General features: G+C 36.4%; 1 protein-coding gene across 3 annotated transcripts in view; it reads left to right on the top strand.

Moving 5' to 3' along the window:
- Positions 1–23727, top strand: part of atl (atlastin GTPase) — a 315725-nt gene that overhangs the window by 259149 nt on the left and 32849 nt on the right. For all 3 annotated transcript variants that reach the window (XM_090400775.1, XM_090400777.1, XM_090400776.1), the window contains exon 12: positions 4805–4954. In XM_090400775.1, the coding sequence (XP_090256901.1) occupies positions 4805–4954 (150 nt within the window). The remainder of the gene's footprint in view (positions 1–4804; positions 4955–23727) is intronic.

Raw genomic sequence — 23727 nt, forward strand, 5'->3', positions numbered from 1 at the left:
TACACACCAGAATCTAAACAGTAGAAAGAAGCCGGTTGTTCAGTGCCAATGAAAACAAAGTTGGTTCCATCAGCAGGAAAGGTCATGGCATCTATGTTTTGAGATGCGAAATGCATTTTGTTTATTATCTTGAAAAGGGTAAAACAATAACTGGAGAATATTATTCCGATCTTTTAATCAGACTAGACGAAAAAATTCGTGAGAAAAGACCCAGTTTGCAGAAGAAAAAAATCATCTTTCATCAGGACAATGCACCTGCCCACAGAGGTATTTTGGCAATGGGAAAATTAAGGGTTCTGCACTATGAATTGTTGGAACATCCACCCTATTCCCTAGATTTTACTCCCTCCGACTTCTGTCTCTTCCCAAAACTAAAACTCTTCCTGACTGGTCAGCATTTTTCTTCAAATCAAGGTGTGATTGCAGGGGTGGGGGGGGGGGTATTTTGCAAATCTTACTGAGAACCACTACAGAGACAGGATAATGGTGCTGAAACATTGCTGGAATAAATGTATTAGTCTTAAGCGAGATTATGTTGAGAAATAAAAATAAATTTGAAATTATAAATTCGTTTTTTCATGTTAGGCTGAGAACTTTTCAGACCACCCTCTTATATCCACAAACTGTACTCCCTTCTCCTTACACAGCTTGGCTAGTATACCATTCATATTCTGCATGTGGTGGATTAGCCATCTTATGGGCATTCATACTCCTTTCCATCATAACTGCTCTGAAAGCAGTAGCGATTTATTCTGCAATAGATCTTACCACCTGCTCCCCTGCCATTCTTCGACTGTTCTCGTGGGATGTTTAAGAGAACATATACAGAAACTATCATTTCCCTGTTATTTATGCACTGTCTTCACAGTAACCATGTTCTTCTACACAGATAATCATGTAAAAAATGAAGAACCAGCTGGTTGGAATATACTTTTTCTGTCTTTAGTGCTTAAGCAGTCAGTCAAACATCCATCAGTGCAGCAACATCTACAATTCCTAAGCATCATCTCAATTTTTACTGTATCTAAAGGCTTAGTAGAATCCAGAGTACCAAGCAGCCAATAAAAATCAAGACAGAGTATCTGCTTTATTTTGTAGATAACCTACCACAAGAAACTTAATAGCTTTTAAACATGCTCAGGCCAAAGCACATTACATGGGATTGTCTGTCAGAAACATTCTTCAATCAGTTTATATAATCTGCTAATCAAAGCGCTAGTGCAAAATTATATGGGATAAAATCTGGAAACTGAAAGGTAGATACAGATCATACCATTTTTTCTACCTTAGAACATAATTGATGTATTGTTGCTATTCCCAAAACTATTGCAGACACTTTGGAAGAAAATTTTGCCAGAATCTCAGCAACAACTTCATATCCTGATTTTTTAATATTAAAAGAGCCACAAGAGAAGCAGAAGCTAAGCTTTTCTGCCAATAGGTTAGAGCCATGCAATCAGCAATTCATTAAGGAGGAACTTAAAAGAATGCTTTTACTGGCTTATCCAAGTGCAGTAGGTTCTGTTGACATCCATTATGAGATGATAAAACATCTTCCATGGATCTCACTAGTGTACAATAGAAATTTTTAATAACCACAGCCACATTAAGATCAAGTGAAATGAGACTACAGATGCAATGTTTAAATCAGCTCATACTTTTTCATTTATAAGATTCATCTTACAGAGGAAGTTTCCAGATTCTTGACATAAGTTGTCATTGCCATTCCAAAACCAGGAAAGGATCCAACACAAGCAAACAATTAGCAACCTATTGCTCCAACCAGCTGTCTTAGTAAAATACCAGAAAAAATATTTAATGCTAGACTTCTGGTATTTAGAAAGCAACATCTTCTACCTAAAATACACAATGTGTATTTTAGGTAGAAGCTTTCGTTCATACCTTTTCTGAATCTACAAAACTTAAATATAGGTATTCACATGGTTTCTCAATTATTTGTCTTAAGGTGAAACAAGAATACTGAAACCAGATCTTCTTTCACTTTGGAAAAGCTTATTACACAGCTTTGAGATATAGCTTATATGGAAGTTTTTGAGTAATATGCTCTAGACTCCTTTACTTTATTTAAAACCCAAAGTCTGGCTTAAGTACATTGATGGTATTTTCATTGTCTGGACCTGTGGCCACCAGACTAGACATCTTCAGCCATCTGAACAAACAACACAAATGCATACAATTTGCAGTTAAAATTGAAAGTCAGTCAGAACATACTTCCATTTCTGGATACACTTGTCACATGTCTTCCTTCCAGACTGTCTTTCCTTTGCTGTTTACCATAAGCCTATACTTGCAGGCCAGTATACACACACACACACACACACACACACACACACTTACCTCCACTCAATACAAAAATTAGATGTCATTAACATATTAAAAAACAGGACTTTAAAGATTTTCTCTAATGAGCTAGCACTTAAGCATGAATTAAAAATTATTATTATTATGGGAGTCTTTGGACTCCCATAATAATAATGTTATTATGGGAGTCCAAAGACTTATCGAGGGAGAGTGTGCCAACAGCATCAAATGCTTGATCACCTTCCAACTACTAACTGCACTCAAACTTGCTTAACGTTGCGTGAGCCATTAGTAGCAGAGGCTCTACCAATCAACCAACCTTTGCTGGCAAATTACCAGCAATACATTTTTAAAAAAATGGCTATGGCAAAAATACTCTCAACAAAATTCTTCACAACACTGCACTTAATAAAAAAAAATAATAAACTAGATTACTATAAAACTATAGCATTTCCATACATTAAAGGGATTTGGATAAAATGAACACAGTAGTACACAAATACAACGTTAAGGCTACTTTTAAACCTCTTGCAAAGTTAAAGAACTTGTTCAACTCCCCCGAGGATCCCCTTCCTCCCCTGGCCCACCCTGGAGTTTACTGTATTCAGTGCACCTGGATGTACAGTTCCTATCCGAAAAAAAGGAATATAAATGACACATTAAATTTATTAACTATGGTAAATCTGGCCTTTCTGATCATGCCCTGAATACTCTACATAGAATTGACTGGAAAGGCATCTATTCATTACACCACACCAAAACATGGTGTGAGGTAATAAAATTAACAATAATATTGGTCTAAAAAATCCTAAGAATAGCACATACTCTACCTGCATAACCTTTTATTTCAAGAGGTGGTCATTATAAATTATAATTAGGGCTGTAGTACTTCAGGATCTTAGCCTTAATAAAACAGTTGTGTTAAATTATTGATTATGCCATCTCTGTTGCTTCATTAAAAGATAATTGCTTTGTTCTCTGGTGATGTTATAAAAAGTAGGATATAGCAGTGATGACAGTGTGCGTGTACTTCAGGTGACCTTAGTATGAAAATCGAGACATCAGGAAATTAAAGTAATTTTTTAATATGAAGTAGTGTTCATAATTTATCAAAATGAATTCTGATAACCATGTAACATTAAAAGAAAGGATAACCATCACTATATATATATATATATATATATATATATATATACACACACACACACACACACACTAGGGGCTCCACCCCCTGATGCCTACTGCACCCAATCCACCATGTTCCAGACTGGTAGGCCGGTTCTCCTTGAATTCCGATGACTCGACACTCAGAGTATCCCCTGAGTTTCAAATAACTTGACAAAAACATTTCATAAAAAGGCTTATCATTTTATATTATAGAGAGTAGAAAAACGTTGCATAAAAATGTTACAGCCCACATCCGTTTCCAATTTCAGCTTATCATTTTATAGTATAGAGTAGATATATATATATCCTGTACATCCTCTTTCAAATGAATGACTGTATATCATTCTGACACTTTTGACATCTTTATACTACGTAACGACAGCTATTTTGTAGTGCACTTGATATTAAGAAAGAATGGTTAATCGTAATTCAAGTGGCAGTTCCAGTTTGATATAGTTTATTTAATGCTAACTTTAATTAATAATCAACAATATATGTTGCAGTGAGGGTTGTGGCTCTTATTTCCTGTATATTGAAACATTTACAATTTGTTTTTATTGGGAAAAAAAAAAAAATATATATATATATATATATATATATATATCTCTCAAACTGAAAAATATTCATTATAAGAATACAAGAAAACTTTGAAAGTTTATTTTTCACTCGGTTAGACTATAATAAATTTAGTTTAATCCTTTATCCAAGTGTGAGCAAACAAAATTTACACCTGAAAGTATCTTCAGGACTGGGGTAAGGTGGTACAACACCGGGCAACTCGTTGCAAAGGTAGAGCAAGCTAACATCACTCCTATCTCAGTATCTCCCATAATGCAAAACACATCTTCTTGCAGATATGTATAATATTATGCATTAAGGGAAGGGCCTCTGCCCAGACTAGTTTCAACCTTTATTGAGGTCTCTTCAGTGGGACCAGCAGAAGTATTAGCAAGGTCATCTCTACCTATAGGAGTTGCCAAACGGTGTGCCACCTTTTTATTAAATTACTCTGGATTTAGAGAAAGATGTTGAAAGTTTATTTTTCACTCAGTTAGACTATAATAAATTTAGTTTAATCCTTTATCCAAGTGTGAGCAAACAAAGTTTGCACCTGAAAGTATCTTCAGGACTTGGGTAAGGTGGTACAACACCCCAGGCAACTCGTTGCAAAGGTGGAGCAAGCTAACATCACTCCTATCTCCATATAGAGGAAATCCGAAACTTTGTTTCAGATTTCCTCTATATGGATGATTTCATTATTTTGACAAGATATTAATTATTTTGTGCTCAAGTATTTGTTTTTTTTTTATTTTAGTTGTGTGGTGGCGAACGTCCATATATCAGCCCCAGACAGCTTGAAATCCATAATAGTCATCTCAGGGATCAAGCATTGTCCATGTTTTCTAATACCCGAAAAATGGGAGGGCCAGAATTTTCTAAGAGGTATCTTGATAAATTAACAGAGGTAAATGTTTTTGATGTTATCCTTCTAGAGAATAAATAATAAAGTAAGCAATATAAAATTATACAAGAAACAGTACATTACATTAATTTTAAGAATCAGAATTTTTACTCCATAATTTGAGAATGGCATGAGGTGCTATTTTAAAATCCAACAGTGCATATTTTTAAAAAGAAAATTACATTATTTTATTTTTTTATTTAAAACACACAAAATTAGAACTGTTTTGAAAATAAGGCTTACTTAGCTACATGATGCAAGGTGGTTAAAAATGTAAGTTGAAAACTTTCTTTGTTCCTTATCATCATCATCATCATCATGCATATCAGGGATTTAGGCTTAGCTTGGCCTGTTCTGGCCTTAGAGGTCATTGTTGAATCTTTTAAGAGGACGTCCTGTTTTCTTTTTCCTAATGGCTTGTACTTTAAGGCTTGTTTTGGTAATCTTTCTATTTTCATTCTTTGAACATGTTCCATCCATTTATGTTTATATTTTTTAATTTTTTCTATTACTGATTCTTGGTTTAATTCCTTCATAATTTCTTTGTTTTTTTTGTGATCAAATAGAGTATGCTTTGCAGTTTTTCTCATAAACTTCATTTCTGTTGCCATTAATCTTCGTTTGTCTTTTTGTTTTATTGTCCAGATTTCACTTCCATACAATAAGACTGGTAGGGCTAATGTATAGTATACTTTTAGTCTGGTTTAAATATAGAGTTAATTACACCTGTTATTTTTAAATATTTTGCAATTTTTAGTTTATATCTTTTTCATTTTCATATGTGGTAATACATCCTAGATAGTTAAATGAATTCACCTGTTCTAAGATCTTGTTATCTAATACTGTTTTAGTTCTTACTGGATCTTGTCCTTTAAAGGCCATAGTTTTTGATTTTTCTCTTGATATTATCATACCATAATCTTTGGCTATCTCATTTAGATCTAAAATAACTTTCTGTAAGTTATCTTCATAATTTGTAATTATTATTTGGTCATTGGCAAAAAGGATAGTGTTACAGTAGGAGAAAGTTTAATACTGTTACGTCTTCGTACTAGCCCTGTTATTATTAGTTATATTATTTACTTATCTTACTTATTCTCAGCTATTTCATTGCCGACAAATTTATATTCTTTTAAGTCGACTGCGACTGCGCCAGCCGGCAACTGAATTCTGACACACAATTTAAAACTACTGAAAAACAATATAGGGATCAAGTGGTTTGCAGTTGTCATCCCCCTTTCTTAGTTGCTAATGGATTCCCCTATTACTTATGCATTGTCCGAAATTTAACAAGTGGTAACTAAATTCTCAGAACATCGACAGACTCGTGAGGTTTGAATTAAAGAAATACATTTATTTAGACAAATACATATATACACTTCATTTAGAAATTCCAATTCTAAAGAGCCTGTTCTAAAGAACTCCCCCCCCTTTTTTTTTTTTTAAGTTAATGTATCCAAAAGGTTTACTCTACAATCTCATATCAAATCTTCTTTGTGTAACTACGTTCAGGCTCAGTTAATTCTTACAGAGTGCTCAGTTCCCATATATAGGAATAACACATATACAAGGATACATTCTAAAATCCTAGTGCGGAGCATATCAGAGGTTCTCCGTCTTGCAAATTTCACATGGGCCAATATTCTCTCTTATGCTCGGGCTTTATCCTCCCCCCAAAATTCAGTTAATATTTAACTTTAACACAATGATATAAATGTTTCTTCCAACATAAACAGTTCGAAATCTTGGTTACCAGCTCAGCGTAAGCTACAGGTGTCACTTGCTCTCTAGACGTAGACAGAAATGTCCAAAAGAAACAGTTCTTTAGATACAAAATGGAAGTTGACTATATGGAGCTCCTTAACCCTCTGGTTCCTATACCCTCTTTCATTATTATTCAATTTTAATATGAAAACTTGCACCTTACCGTTCTTGCTTTTCTGGTAGTTATTGGGACTTCCTTAATTAGACTTCCGGGTTTCCTCATCGAGCATTTCTTATGGTGTCTGCAACATACTTCTATCCTTTTCGAAAAGATCACCTCTTCGCTGATTTATACGTTGACATGACTAACCAACGGCTCTTTTCTGGAACTCTGGCCACATTCCTCAGTTGTGGCTATGGTCGACACGGCACGCACAGCAACGGGAGAAGTTGCTGAGTACGGCGGCAAACTTCACAGCTATCCAGCACTTGGATCAGGAACCAGGAACAGAAAAATAAGAGAGCGATTGAATTACGTGCCAAAACCTATATAGTCATTGTGAGCACCCTCTCTTGGTGACTACGTCATGCACATAGCGGCGGCCGATTGGTCACCGTAACTCCGAACTGGTTTTGACATGGCTCAATACATATATCATCTTATATACATCTTTCAGCATTTATACATAATTTTCCTTTGTTAAATGATCCACAAACATTATCTATTTAAATTATGGGTTTCTCAAAAATCGCTTAATATCTACTAGAAAAATGGTTAGACACAGTTCTGAGTTACCAAAATGCACATTTTCTTCTGGAGGCATAAGCATGTCCATATCCATGGTTTTTAACGTTACCTTATGTTGGGTCGGAAATAGGATGACTCATTAAAAGTGAATTGGCACTTTTTCCAACACAACTATACCTTGATGGAAATTTTTATTCCATTTTATTATGATTTCATTTAGGTAAATATTAAAGAGAGTTGCTGAGAGGGGGCATCCCTGTCAGACCCCTTGGTTTATCTCTCGTATATGAGAGCTCATTATTTAATCTTATTTGTATTTGATTATTTTCATATATACTTATGATAGCTTTTAGGATATTATTTGGTATTTGTCTTTCTTTTAATATGTTAAATAAAATGCTTCTTTTAACTTTATCAAATGCTTTTTCAAAGTCAATAAATGCAATATGTGTTTCTAAATTGTATTCTCTTCTTTTCTCTATTATTAATTTTAGGCAAAAGGCTGGGTCTGTACATGATTGTACGTTTCTAAATCCATTCTGTACTTCTAAAATAAAGTTTTCAGAATATTTCATTAGTTTGCTATTTAAAATTCTGCTATATATTTTGTAACAGGAAATTAGTATATTTATACCTTTGTAGTTTTTAGGGTCATCTCTACTACCTTTTTAAAGATAGGGATCACATTGCATTTTTCCATTCTATTGGGGGGGTTATCAGTTGTATAAAGTTTATTTAAAAATAATAGGAGTCTTTCTTTGAATCTTGTTCCTGTATATTTATATAGTTCTGAACCTAGCTTATCTTCTCTAGGTGATTTTCTGTTTCTTGTTTCTTTCAGGCTGATTTCTGATTCTTTAGTTATTTCCTTTTCATTTCCTTTATTCCTTATGATAGAATAAATATGTAAGGAATTTTGTGGGAACTGGGATGTCTTTATACATTACAGAAGATTTTCTAACATTTTTATGTGTCATATAAAATACACATTACACAAGGTCCTTTATTTATATCTAATGTAGTCAGCTCTTACTGCAAAGCACATGCTATACTTTGCAGCCCACAGGATGGATTGGAATCTCATCATTGAATGGATGTTGCTAAAAGATTTCAGGTGGTAGTTGATTTCACTGCTCAGTATAAGAATACTTTCACTTTGCTTACTTGTTGCCTAATGTGACATGAAAAATATAACGTTAGGCAAAAACACACATAGATTTAAAGAAAACCTTCACCTTAACATGCTACTTTTCTGGTTTCCTATAACTTTGGGAAGCACGAACTTTAAAATGACAGCATCTTAATTAAAACAAATACCATCAGGTTTGCTAACCAAGTGAATAATATCTCTGCTCTCCAAGCCACAGGAGGTTAATATTTGAATTCCATTATGGGATAGATTTTTGTTGATGACTTGAGATGATTGATAAATTTCATTGCTCAATATGAGACAAATATTCCTTATTAGAAGCCTGTTGTGGCACTTGAGGGAGTTTCATATTTGGTCCCTAGCATAGGGTTTCCAGATTATGGGTTCACACTTGAGATTTACTGAAATTTCACTCACACTGAACATTACTTCGTTCCTCATCTCTTCACTATCTCACAAAAATTAGGCATCATTTACACATTAGAACTTGCAATATCTTTAAAAGATGAGGCTAGCAAAAGGAACTCCAATTTCTACTTATGCAGCTCATCCTCAATGTGTATTCAAGGCAAACTCTTCACAAAAAATGCTACTTTATAATCCTTCCTCGTGACCAATATCTTGACATTCATTATAGAAACTCTATTTGTCCCTAATCGACATCCATCGATAACATCAGAGTGGCCTTTAAACCTGTTCTTATCGTATGCAGCTTTTTTGTTTCCAAAGTATAGTAACTCCTCCTAAATATCTAGAGTTTACAGATTTCCTTGTTCGTGTGGTCTTGCTCAAATCGGTCAGACTTGAAGTTTTAGAATAAGAAAGAAGAAACATCTTAGCAGTGTGGCTTATAACAGAAGAAAAATCAGGGCTGTAGTATCTCTTCTAACACACATGATATTGAATGGGACAAATCCCCTATACCACATCTTGAAGAAAACCTTCTTGCTTGTCAGATGAAACAATCTAGCACTCATTAATTAATGTGGTTCTCTCAGCACAAACCAATAGCTTATCTTAAATTATATTTGATCATTGATAGATCTGATTTCAACTTTTCAGCTAATCATTTCCAAACAGCTAGAAAATAGGCACACTTCACAGTTTCCTTCTTGCTTCAATTGTTAAGACTAATGGTTTCTCTCAATTTCTTTTGTTAATTTTTTTTTTTTTTTTTTTTTTTTTTTTTCCCCTCTAGTCAATTTTGTTTACCATGAAGCCTTCCCTTGGTACTGAAAAACTACTTGGTGTTTCCTTGTATGTTTTTATCTTTTGTTAGTGACCATTTTAAAACTCAGTTTCTTGTAATGATAAATGTATTATCATTATCAACAAACCTCCATGGAGTCAAGACACTCATTGTGAGGGGTCCCACTCACATGCACAGCTCATTGTACCTCAACTTAAATGCATTCACTATTTCTGCACTCACCACACTCAGGCATTGCATAACAATCACCCACCACTCTCCATGCAAAAAAATCTACTTCTCATCCCCTTGCTCACATCCATCTTATACAGCTTCCAAGGATGGCCTCTTGTTCTCCCATGTCTCCTGATATTCTATGAAAAATGTTATCCATGCTAATCTTGTAATTACCCCTTATCAACATATACATCTCAATCCTATCTCTTCTCTTCCTTCTATCTATTGGCCTCTTTAATTCTCTCAATCTGTCCTCACATTCCAGAGACCAGAAACCAACTTAGTGAATCATCTCTGGACCCCCTCCAGCATTTCATCATTGTTTTGAAAATCTGGCAACCAAATCTGTGCACAGTAATCCATATGCAGCCTGATCCAAGTTTTTTTACAGTGGAATCAAAACATCCTTACTTCTACATGTCAGTGTTTTCCACATCATTCCAATAATCTGCTGTGTCATCCTCACAATTTTAGCAAAATGTCCACAAAATTTCAAGTCTCTATCCACTGCAACCCCCAAATCCTTCATCCCTTCCACCTCCTCCAAAATATCCCCACCAATCTTATACTATGTATCCCGTCTTTGCTTCCCAAATTTTAAACCCTTACACTTTGCAACATTAAAATGACATCCCCACACACACTCACCCATTCAGACACTCTTGCAAAGCTACAACATCTTCTCTACGTCTCATAACTCTCCCCAACTTTGCGTAATTTACAACTGCATATCACCATTTAAACCCTTTCCACTGTCATTTACATATAAATTAAACAACAATGGCTCCAAAACAGACCCCTAGGGCATGCCACTAGTGACTTCCCTCTTCTGGGATATCACTCCCCCATACACAATCTGTCAATACCTATCAGATAACCAATCTGCTATCCAAACCCCATCTATTCCAATTTAACTACTAGTTTGTCATGTGGCAATTTATCAAAAGCTTTGCAAAATCTAAATATACTACTGCATATGCTTTCCCCTTCTCTAGTGCATTCATCACCTTGTTATAATAAGTAAACAGATTGCTAAAACACGATCTTCCTTTAGCAAACCCATGCTGTCGACTAAGGAGAATTCTATTGTTGTCTACCCAGTTCAGAATCCTTGTCCTCGCTATCTCCTCCAACACTTTGACCAATACTCCAGACAAGCAGATTGGCCTATAATTAGAAACCTTAGTCTTAACACAAGTCCTGGCCTTGTTGATATCAAGTTTACTCAATTCCTCATATACCTCTGGCTCACTTCTCATCAGTGGTTCCTTCCCCATTTCCACTGCTCTCAAGTTCTATATTGTTATAATCACAAGTAAGGAATAATTTAATGAAACATTTAACACCTCCACTATATCCACCTCAGTGTTCAGTCATTCTCCCATTATTAATGACCAATGTCATCTTCCCATAATCACTTTTTCTTCTACTTGCCACATATCAAAAAAAAAAAAAAAAAAAAAGAAAAACATCCCTAGGATTTCTTTTAACCTCATTTGCTGTTTGCTGAATTCTGCACTTTTGCTACTATTACTTAGCAAATTGCCTTCCTTGCTTGATCTTTCTACTCATTATGTATCTGATTTTCTCCACTCATCTTGTGCCGTCTCCACAATGCCTTTTTCTTCCAAATTGCACGCTTCACCTCTTCACCATTTTACATCTACCTTATTTAATCTCCTGATCCTTGGAATACACTCGGTCGTTGCCTTCACCAAATAATTCCTAAGTAGAGACAAGCAGCATTGATTTCCTTCCCATGCAATTCCTTATTCCATAATATCACTGCAAGCTGCCTCCTGAGTTTGTCATAATCACCTACCTTATAATTCTACATATAACTCTCACACAAAAGTCCTGATATGTCTGGCCATCACCCAAGTGATCACTTCATGGTCACTTTCACCAACTGGTGGATATGATACTTCAATTACATCTTCTGATGAGATAATCAGATCCAAAACCTTCAATACACATGTGGCCTCTGTTACGTACTGCTTAAGGTAGTTATCACTTAAAAACTCGAGAAATTCATTCTATTTGGTTCCTGATGCCATCTCTTCATTCAGTGTATATTACCATAATTGAAATTGCACATAATGATCACCCTTTTCTTCTTATTAGCCAGACCAATTTGTTTAAACATCTTCTCACTGCTTTCCACATTACCTGATCTATAGCAACACCCTACTAACACCATTTCATCCTCCACTTCACATCATACTGCTTCAAAACCACTGTCACTATTTGCTCCTTGCATCTCTATCCTAAATGGCACAAGTCCTCTGCCACTATCAATAACTCACCTTCTCCCCTTTTGCCTCTCTTTGTGAAAGATTACATATCCCTCCATCTCTATTCCTGTCAGGATGTCATTCTCATTCAACCATGTCTCACCTATACCAACAGGATTTGCATGAATGAACTCTATCAACGCTACAATTTCATTGCCCTTGTTTCGAATACTTCCAGCATTTGTAAACATACACACTAGCTCATATTTTATTCTCTTCACTTGCGCCACTCACCTTTCCATTCACAAACTTGCTTACCTTACTCTCCTACTCTTCCACAACACCACTTGCTTTCTCAATGTCCTACATTCACTTCAGTCATTCTCTCTTGCAGCAACAGTTTCTCCAACTGACTCCACCAGATCCATTCAAATGTAACCCATCTCTCATATGCAACTCTATCTACTTCTGAAACTCTTCTCACACATTCACGAAATGAACTTCTTTCTCCTCACACAACTCAGCTTACCATTCATAAGCTTTGCTTGCCTTCTCAACTCTTCATACCTGAGCAACATGCTATCTTACATACCACACTGTTATCTTTCACTCTTCTTAACAGTCTCATAACATCTCTTCTTACATTCTTGTTGTTACCAGTCAGATCATTCATGCCAACTACTACTACAAACTCATTTGCTTGTGTGCTCCTCTTATCCAATGCTTCAATCACCCTGCTCATTCTACCTCCCAGAAAACAGACCTTGTGCACCTTTTCATTCACCACACCTCTTATCGTTGAATCTCCATACATTGCCACTCTCAAATCATTCAATGTTTCTTTCAAAAATTTCATCCCATTCTTCCTTGCATTCCCATGTGAATCTGTAATTCTTTTCAGTTCATTCCTCGTATGTTTAATTTCTTGCCTCATCTTTGCCAACTACACTTTCATATCTTGAATTTTTCAATGCCATTTACACAAATCGCATTTTCATTACCTTGCACGTCCAGTGTCTTATTGCTCACTCACCATCATCTACACATACTCAACATAGTTAACGCAATGCCATTCACTCACGGTCTTATTGTTACTGTAATGAATTAAGTTCGATAAATTAATTTAATTAATTTATCGAACTTAATTTTACATGGTTTCTAGGCCGAAATAATGTAGAAAAAATTGATGTCTCCTTTTGTTTGAATATAAATTAACTGTATTGAAAATTGTGTTAAATAATTCATGTTTAAAATGTTGTACTTAAAATTAGAGAAATTGATATTAACATTGTAAGTAAGCAATAAGAATAATATATCAGAAAAGCTTGCAAACAAATTGATCGCCTAAGGCACGGACGGACCTTCAGCAAGAAGACCAGAGTGACGTCATCATGCCACCAGATAATTACAGACGTTCGAAGGTTAAGAACAAAGAGCAAGGAGTGTATTTAAGGGGACTACTCTAGGCTACCAAGATGGGGGAGATAAGGCGACCTGGACCTTTTGCTACTACTGCTGCTAGTGTTTCGGTTCTCGATCGCCGAGTGGAAGAATGAAGAAGCAGCAATGGAATGGAGTACGCAACCAGGGTTTAGCGTTCATCGTCAGAGCTGCTTCATCAACAGTTCCTCTAAAATGTTCCTAGAGACTTCCGAGGAGCGGCTGACAACATACGTTACAGCTGGCTGCGATTCCCAAGAAAGGCTTGATGTCAGGTCAATGAATTATCCAATGGTGGAATAAGAGAGATGGAGTATAGAAATGTCTGAGTCAAGAACGTATCCTGTATAATGGAAAGGATTCGAGGCATCCCGACTGAGGTATAGTTCATCAAAGAGGACTATAAGCTTACTGAAGGAATTGTGAGCAAACAGATGATATTGTTATTACTTTCCTTGTAACTTAGATAAATGAGAATTATATGTGAGTGTTACAAAAGGTTGGTGGTATAGTTTGTAGGTATTATATAATAACAAGGTAGAATGAGTATATATGTTTTGCTGGTGCAGGGAATATGTTAAAGGGAGCAGTTATTGTATACCTATTGTAAAGAGTGTGTGTTTTATAGTGCTATGTTGAGTGAAAATGTTAAGTGAAAGAAAAAATGTATATACTTCAATGATGTAATAATTTTGCTGAGGTTAGACATGTTAAGAGAGTTAGTCATCTTACTGTGTTGTAATTTCAAGTTAAATTAGAATAAAATGTTTTGTTTAAGCAACAGTTGATCTGATCATTGGTTAATGTACTATCTCATAAAGAATTCGTACCTGTGTGCATAAGTAGATTTAGGATAGCCACGACTTGCTATTTAGTTAAAGAGATTTTTGTTGAGACCTTACCTTTACTCATACTCTTATTATTCTTAGACTATATAAAATTTTCTAGACTGGCACAGTCATTAAGAAAAATGAATTTGTCTAGAGGAAGGGTCTGAGAGAGTAAGTGTACCGCAAATCGTTTAACCAGTGATAGTTGGAAAAACAGGCAGCTTAACAAGCAGAGGGCAAGGGTAAGAAAGAAATGGGGGGAATGAAACATTAGGACGGGGGGGGCTTAGCGAACAAAGAAAGTAAGGAAGGTTAAGGATTAACGAGAATAGCTTGAACTTTGTATTATAAATTTTACATAAGGTGCAGTCCGACAAGGATTGAAATTAAAATGTATATAATAAATGTAGTAAATGACATTTTTACATTACCACTCAAGCACTCAGCCATACCGTCAACTCCGCTTACTCCCATAGCTCTATCCACAATCATTTGCCCACTACTGCTTACATTCAGTGATATTTCATAATCCATAAGTATTCTGCACTTCTTACACACCCAAACTCTCTCATCTGTTTTTCCTCTCCACATAATATCTTCAGTCTCTCCTAAACATATATACTGCATTCATGGCATCTTACCATTTTCGTAAAATCCATGCCACTTGCATTTGTCTTTTGTGCCATCTTACATTTCACTGCCATTTCACTCATACTCAAAGCTGTACACAAGAAACAAAAAAAAAATATATATATATATATATAATACAGAATTATAACTACACCCAACACTCTACTGATCATAACTATCATACAGCGATATTTTAAAAAAAATGACTATTGCTAATGCTGCACACAATTTCAAATTTTAAACTTATCTTTTCACGGTGATCTCAACAAACACAGCGCTCTTTTTGCCACTTAGTGGCCAAAGGAAGATTGGTGGTTAGTTATCCTAAGAAGTGATTACTCAAACCACAATGTTTGCTATTGTCAAAATAAAGAATGTGAGGAATAAAATGAAGTTGAGTTTTTATTGCCACTGAAATTGATGTGATTATCAGAACCCTACTGAAGAATGAATGCTTTGGAGATCTGAATATGTAGTTGTAGAAGTTGGTTTGCTGGTAATTTTGTTTACTTGTATAGTGCATAATTTGTCAAGTGAGAAAGAGGAGTTCAGAGTGTTGTCAGTAGCAGAATTGTGAATTGGATTTTCAGTTGTTTTTTTTTTTCACAGGAGAGGTACAAGAAGCTGTCGCATATCATTGCTCTGTGTGTGCGAGAGAGAGATGTAGATGAGGGTTGAGAAAGAACAAATTGATTGACATTCTTCTTGAAGAGCTATAGGTCAAAATTTTGCGAGATGCATCATGAGGAAGAGGAGAAGTGGGTTCAATGACTTTGCATTTGTATTATAAAGGGATGTTAGACAGCAGCTGCTCTTGTTTTAACAGACCTAAGAACAAGTGGAGGAATGATGTTTGCCAATTCATTGGAGCAGTGGCCATGGAAGTACCTGTAGTAGAGACATGGAGTTAAAACATTCTTTCTGTGAGATAGAGGTCAAAGTAAGCATGTGAGGGAAGGATCATCTATTGGGCCAAATTGCTTTCCTCTGGATGGCATAAAAAATATTTAAAGTTTTAGGTGCACCATCTCAAATGTGTGCACAGTATTCAAAGGATGGGCAGATTTGGGATTTATACAGAGTTGGTAACTAGGTGGGCATAAAATAACTTCTTGAGCAGAAAAGAATGCCTAGTTTTTTTTAGATGCTGAAAAAGCTATTGATGTGGTGTGTTTGTGCCAAGAGAGAGATTGGAGGTAAATGTCAGTCGAAGGAAAGATAGTTCATCCTGTCCAGTAATGTGTGTATTACTGAGGATGGGAGAAGGTGAGCTGAGATCCCTTTTGTGATGTTTTGTGTTGCAAAGTTAAATCTTCCATGACACATAAAGTGCAATCAGAGAGAAAGCTGGCAACTCAGTTGCAGAAGTTAGACCATATGATTGAAGCTTAGTTAATTGGTATTTATCCAAAGCTAAGTAACATTAAAAAGATATGTTTGATTAAGAATGACAAAATCCATTTCAGAAATTGTTAATTGGAAGCTTGAGTGTTGCTCAGAAGTTCAGTGTTAATAATTTTCTTCATTTGAAAAGAATTGAATTGGGAAAAACTGGATGGTAATTTGATGGAAAAGACTTGTCACCCTTCATATGAATGGGTTAACTATGGACTAATTTCCAGGCTGCAGGATAAATACCAGTAGAATACGAGAGAATAAAAAGACGGCATAGAGCAAGTGTCACCTCTGGAGCCAGCCTTCAGAGAAATGTCATCAGGAGCTACCAGTGGATATCAAAAAGAAGACTGTTTAGTATCCAGTTTGGACATGCTTTGTGATATTTTTCTGCTGCAAAATCAGAAAGTGTTGAATGCATTTTACCTGTTCAAAAATTTAAGGGAAGTAAGAAACAGATCTGCTTTTTCTCTGGGAAATAGTCATGAGTGCAAAAAGAGGTGGAAGTAAAGCTGGGCAAAAGCTATGACCAATAATTTCAGAAAAGAACCTGGAAAGCCTCCTTGTTATTTGAACATTATGTTGGTTTTCTACTTTTAACCCTTTCAAAATCAGCTTTCACTGTGTCAATAATTTGCTTTCAAGTATTTCAAAGCAAATTTCATTATGCCTGGTACCTCTTGTACCAGGTATACGATATATCATCATCTGAGTCATCACTAGAGTCGTCTGTAGGATTATAATCATCTTCAGAATCGGAACCAAATCTTCCTTTCTAATTCATCGTGGCAATGGAAAATGTTATTAGACTTGTCCCATAGGACTGTATGGCTAAGGTTTTCTTCATTAGAATTGGCCGAGAACAGAACATGATTAGACAAAGCACTGGCTCACATTCTCCTGTAACTGATGTCTCTCTCTCTCTAATGTTCTTCAATGCGTAACTCGATCGATTTCTCTGTTTGGCCAAAGTAAGGTATATCACAGTTGCACCAAATCTGGTAAACACCAGGATATTTAAGGTTGTGATGTTTAGGGTTTGGATGGCTCACTAAGGAGTGGATTTTCAGAAGAGGAGTAAATAAAGTTCTTATGTTGCATTTCCTAGAAGAATCTCTTCATTATGGTGAGTGGATGGATTTAATAGGAATTTTTCAATTTTTTTTTGTGAATAACCATTCAGTTGAAAAGTAGACCTGAGAAAATTGAGTTCTTTATTAAGTTCTATCTCATCATGAAAAAGAGAGCGAGCACAATGTCCTAGTGTAGAAATGATTCCAAACTTTTGAGGAGGATAATGATGGGATTGTCTGTTGGTGTGTGTGTGTGTAGGTTTTTTGTAAATCGCGATTTTTAATTTCTCTGAGGAACAGGTCAGTTTGATGTCCAAAAAAGGAAGAGAACCATTGGAATTGACTCTCCAACATATAATCTTTCCAAATATCTGGCTAAATCTCTCAAATGTTTTACCGGTAAGTCATCGTCTTTTATTAAAAACTCCACAGATTTTGTATCATGTATAAAAGATATTATTATTAAGGAAGATGAAATCATGGCTAGTTTTGACACAGTCTCCTTATTTACCAATGTTCCTATAGACAAAGTGCTTGTACTACTCAAAGATAAATTATCTAAAAAGATCATGGCCTTACTCATTGCATCCACTCAGGATACTTCAAGTTTCAGGATACCATCTATAAACAAAATTATGGTCTTGCAATAGGTAATCCGTTGTCACCTGTACTTGCGAACATCTATTTAGAAGATCTGGAAGTTAAAACCATCCCTTCTTATCCTTTAAAACCAAGAATTTGGAAAAGATATATTGATGACATTTTCCTAATTTGGAGCCATGGCCTTCAATTTTTCCTGAACTTCTTAGAACATCTAAATAATCAACATCTGAACATAAAATTTATGGCTGAGTTTGAAACTAATGGTTCTCTTCCTTTTTTGGACATCAAACTGACCCATTCATCAGAGAAATTAAAAATCTCGATTTACAGAAAACCTACACACATCAACAGATATCTCCACAGTCAATCCCATCATTATCCTCCTCAAAAGTTTATAATCATTTCTACACTAGGACATCGTGCTTGCTCTCTTCTTGATGATAAGATAAAACTTAATAAAGAACTCAATTTTCTCAGGTCTACTTTCAACTGAATGGTTATTCACAAAAAAAATTGACAAATTCCTATTAAATCCACCTGCTCGGCATAATGAAGAGACCAATAGTGTGAAAGGTAATAGCTTTGTCTCACCCATATTGGCCAAGGTTCTTAGGAAATACAACATAAGAACTTTATTTACTCCTCTTTCGAAAATCCACTGCTTAGTGAGCCCTCCGAAACCTAAACATCACAACCTTAAATATCCCAGTGTTTATCAGATTTGGTGCAACTGTGATATACCTTACTTGGGCCAAACAGAGAAATCGATCGAGTTATGCATTGAAGAACATAAGAGAGATGTCAGTTACAGGAGAACGCGAGCCAGTGCTTTGTCTAGTCATGTTCTGTTCTCAGCCAATTCTAATGAAGAAAACCTTAGCTATACAGTCCTATTGGACAAGTCTAATAGCGTTTATCGTTGCCAATGAATTAGAAAGGAAGATAATAGAATCAAAAGAAATCATTCTCAACCCCCTACATCTCAAAAACAACCTGAGTTGCAACCTTTCAGACTGTCATTGTGCTATGATCAAATATTGGCATTCGCGAGATGCTATACGCATGCATACGCCCAACAATGAAGGCCAACGAGAGAACAATTTTGAATGCGCAGACTTCAACATTGAAATATATACACTAACTTTCCATGATGTTGACAGTTATTTCCTCTATGTTTTACTGGGTATTTCTTTTTTAATATGCACTTGAAGAAGGCTGGTACAAGCTGAAACTAGTTGTGCTAATAAATTTTTTTTCATTTTTCTCAGTTTCTAGTCATTCAGTTTTTTTTTTTTTTTTTTTTTTTTAAATACACACACACACACACAATTATCTGATATATAATTAAAAGAAGATACCAGCAAATAAGTAGGAGAATGCAACTTCGATCCCAGAAATATTGTCAGGTGCCATCGTTTTGGACCCATAAACAAAAGATAGGATGCAACGAACTTTTCGCATCTCGTGAAAGTGACCTGCAACACACCAACAAGCACATCCAAATTAATAATGGTGATAAATAACAAGTTAAAAGACATTTGCCCCAAATTGCACATACTTGCTCAACCTGACTTAACATTTTCCCAGAGGGAACAGAGACGCCAACTTAGAAGACGAGCTGAAGAAAAATGCTAAATAGAGGCAACAGTTGGATCATCAACTGTAAACAAATTAAATTAGTTCAAAAATAAAGTGACACCACTATCAGCCATCATGGAGACCAGTATGCAGGCACTGCATAGTAGATGTGTTAGACCCTTGCTGTCAAATATATGTCCCACAGAACCTTGCACATCCACTTCACTAACATCCGTGGCCTCAACTCCAACCTTAATAGTGTCAACTACCATCTTCAGTCCACCAAACCCCCACCTACTCTTTTTTAGCAGAAACTCAAATCCCACCCTTCCCCAGCACTATCCATCTCAACCTTCCAAACTACACACTGTTTAACCCCTTTTGATTCAAGGGTGGTATCTGTGCATATATCCGCATGGAAATACCTTGCCAGAGAGCATCTAACGTAGAATCGCCTAATTTTGACCTTCTTTGGTTGAAAATATCCCTTCCCCACTCAGTCAAATTCATCTGCTGTGTCTATTGCTCTCCCATTGCCACAAACCACTCTGACCTCTTTAATTTCCTCTCCTTAAATATTGATTTTCTCCAGTCCCATCTCTCCTAACAGCAAAATTGTCCTCCTAGGAGATTTTAGTGTCCACAACACCAACTGGCTCTCCTCCTCCAGTTGTAAGGATCTTGTAGGCAGAGATGCCAGAATACCAGCTAATCCGAACCACTCCCCAAATACCCTAGATCTCTTCCTCACCAATGAACCTTCCAAATATATGGTGAATGTAGTGAGCTCCCTGGGTAATTTTGGCCACAATTTAGTACTCATCTTCTCCCCCATGCAACAATGCTTACACAGCCACTCCCACACAAGAGTGGTTTGGCATTATAACAGTGCCGAGTGGGACAGCCTCCATGACTTGTATGCTTCGTTCCCATAGTTGGACTATTGTTTCCCATCTTCTAATCCAAACATCACCAAAGTAATCCTCACTGAAATGGAAACATACATTCCCCCACTTCTCTGAACTGCTGTCACATAACTAAACCCTGGTTCTCCAAGAAATGTGCCAAGGCCGTTCAAATGAAAAATCAAGCATACCACAACTGTCTCTAATCAAGAACTCCATCATCCTTCAGTGCTTATACTGAAGCCTGAAATAGATGCAAGAAAACTATCAGTACTTCCAAAACAGAATTTGAAAGGGCAAAAAAAGCAGGAAACTTGCAGCTGTACCTTTTGGTCGTAATTTTTTGCCTAACACTATTCCCACCCCTATCATACCCAGGTGGCTCTATTGCATCATCGCACACAGAAAAAGCTAATCTCCTAGCTTCACATTTTGCCTCCAATGAAAGCATGATAATGCAAATGCCCCCAATCATTCCAACTGCCCAACATACAATGTCCCCTGTATGTATCCTTTTGCCAGAAAGAGATCAAAAACCTATTTATTATAGACACAAAAAATAGTCTCCTGGCCTTGATGGCATTCCTCCAATTGTCCTAAAGGTCTGTGTACCAGAAGTGACTCCTATCCTATGCTGCTGTTCATACTCTCTTACTCCACTGGTCCCAAAGCCTGGAAATTGGCCTATATTCAATCCATTCCTAAGAAGAAGAGTGACATCACTGCCATTTAACTGCCGCCCTATCTCACTCACCTCCATCCTATTTGAATTGATGGAGAAAACCATCAATTCTGAACTACTACACTACCTTGAAGGCACCCAGCTATTAAGTGACCACCAGTACTGATTCTGTCACTGGCGATCAACAGGAGATCTATTCTCATATATCTTCCATCTCTGGACAAATGCCTTAGAGAAATTTGGTGAATCTCAAGTGGTTGCACTTGATATCTCTAAAGCTTTAGACTGGGTCTGGCACAAAGACTTACTAAGCAAACTCCTATCATTTGGACTGTCTCAGGACTTGCAGTTGGATCCCCAGTTTTCTGTCTGGATGCACGCTGTGTGTGATGGTAGATGGTTCTGTTCTCTCACCAACCCAATACACAGTTTTGCAGATGACAGCACATTGCACTCCTCCCTTTCATTTGATAAACCTCACTCCGTGCATAGAGGCTTAAGTGCTGTGAGAACATCATGTTGGAGGCTTAATGGATTGTATACAGCACTCAGAAAAGATTGAAAACAAAATTTAATTCTTCCTATATTTCATCTCAGTCAATGAGACATCTTCAGGGATTACAAAAAAACTAATGTAACATAAAAACAAATAACAAACAATACTAAGCCCAATCACATGGGAGATACTCAAGTCCTATTTAGGTGGAATGCCCTCTAAGGGCAGTTGTAGGTGGCCTGGAATGTAAAGTGGGACCTCTGGTGATAAGTGTTTCCCAAATCTTAGGAAGTTTAATGCAACCATATTTGTTAAGATTTGGTTGATTACTGAGAGCTGCTGCTGATTCTAAGAATAGTCTTTCTCTTTTGAATTTGGTGTGGTGGAGCATGGCGAGTTTTTTCCATGAGATCCTGTGGGTTGTATCCAAGACATGGTCAGCCAGGCCTCACTGACCATAGTCGTGCTTGCAGATGTATGACTTATGTTACTCCAGGCGGATAGTAGCTGATCTGCCTGTCTGTCCAAAGTACTCCAGTTTACAGGAACAGGGTACTTTATAGATTCCAGGCATTGAGAGAGAAGGGAGCAGATGAGGGTAGCAAGTAGTAGTTGGGCTTAAATGCTATGTGTAGGTTGTATTTTTTTTTAAATCTTGGCTATTTTTTCAGATGTGCCACAAATGTAGGTTATAGTGATGGCATTTTTGAACTCTTTTTGAAGAGAAAAATGGGGGAGAAACTGATTATTTTTCTAATGCTGTGATCACTGTAGCCATTGGAGAGGAAAGTGTTGTGTATGTGGTCAAGCTCAGTTGTAAGGGCAGTTCCACTGGAACAAAGATTGTGGGCTCTCTTGGTAAGAGTTTTAATAATGCCATATTGTTGAGCAGGGTGGTAGTGGTGGGAGTGTTTGTGGATGTATCTGCCTGTGTGCATGGGTTTTCTATATACCGTGAAGGAAAGTGTACTGTTGGGGTGGCGTGTAACTAAGGTGTCCAGGAAGGGTAAGCAATTGTTCTTTTCCTTTTCCATCATGAACTGGATTCTTGGATGTAGGCTGTTGAGGTGTCTTCTAATGTGTCTGGGCAATGAGGCCAAATAGAGAACATATCATCTACATATCTTAGCCAGGCAGAAGGTTTGAGAGGGGATGAGTCTATGGTTTGTTTTTCAAAATCTTCCATATAAAAATTGGCAAGGGGGTGAGGGGGGGGGGAATCCATGGTGGGTCCTTCTATCTGCTTATAGATTTTTTTCTTCCAAGAAAAAAAAAACAGAATAGATGGCAAAGGAAAAGAGATCTAAGATGTCAGAAGGAAAAACTTTTTTTAAGAGTGTTAAGGTATCAATTAAGGGAATATTGGTAAACAGTGAGGAGATGTCAAAGCTTACCAATATGTCTGTGTTATTTAAGGTTAAATTTTCTATGAGGGTTTTGAAATGGGTGGTGTGAGTTTTCTATATACTGTGAAGGAAAGTGTACCATTGGGGAGGCGTGTAACTAAGGTGTTTAGGAAGGATAAGCAATTGTTCTTTTCCTTTCTCTACCCATTTTGTGGTAGATAAAGGTAGATTGCATGAGGTAAGACATGTGACAAGTGTATTCATAAATGGAAGTGAGTTTTGGTTTTCATTTTAGATCGTAAATTATATGCATTCATGTTTCTTTGAGTGGCTATGGAAGGTAGTTCATGTTTGGCAGCCACATGGCTAGAATCATCAACATTTTGTTAAATCGTGAATAAACAAATTCATGAATTAATTGCTTATCATTCTCGATTTAACAAGTTCGCCATTCCACAAAGACAAAGTGTTAACCAGGAAAGATACTGTTAAATTAAATAAGGTGTTATACTCTAAATCTATAAATTTCACTTACA

This window comes from Typopeltis vanoorti, chromosome 11 (assembly GCF_054136105.1).
Source record: "Typopeltis vanoorti isolate ZY-2024b chromosome 11, IOZ_Tvanoo_1.0, whole genome shotgun sequence".
Lineage (NCBI taxonomy): Eukaryota > Metazoa > Arthropoda > Arachnida > Uropygi > Thelyphonidae > Typopeltis > Typopeltis vanoorti.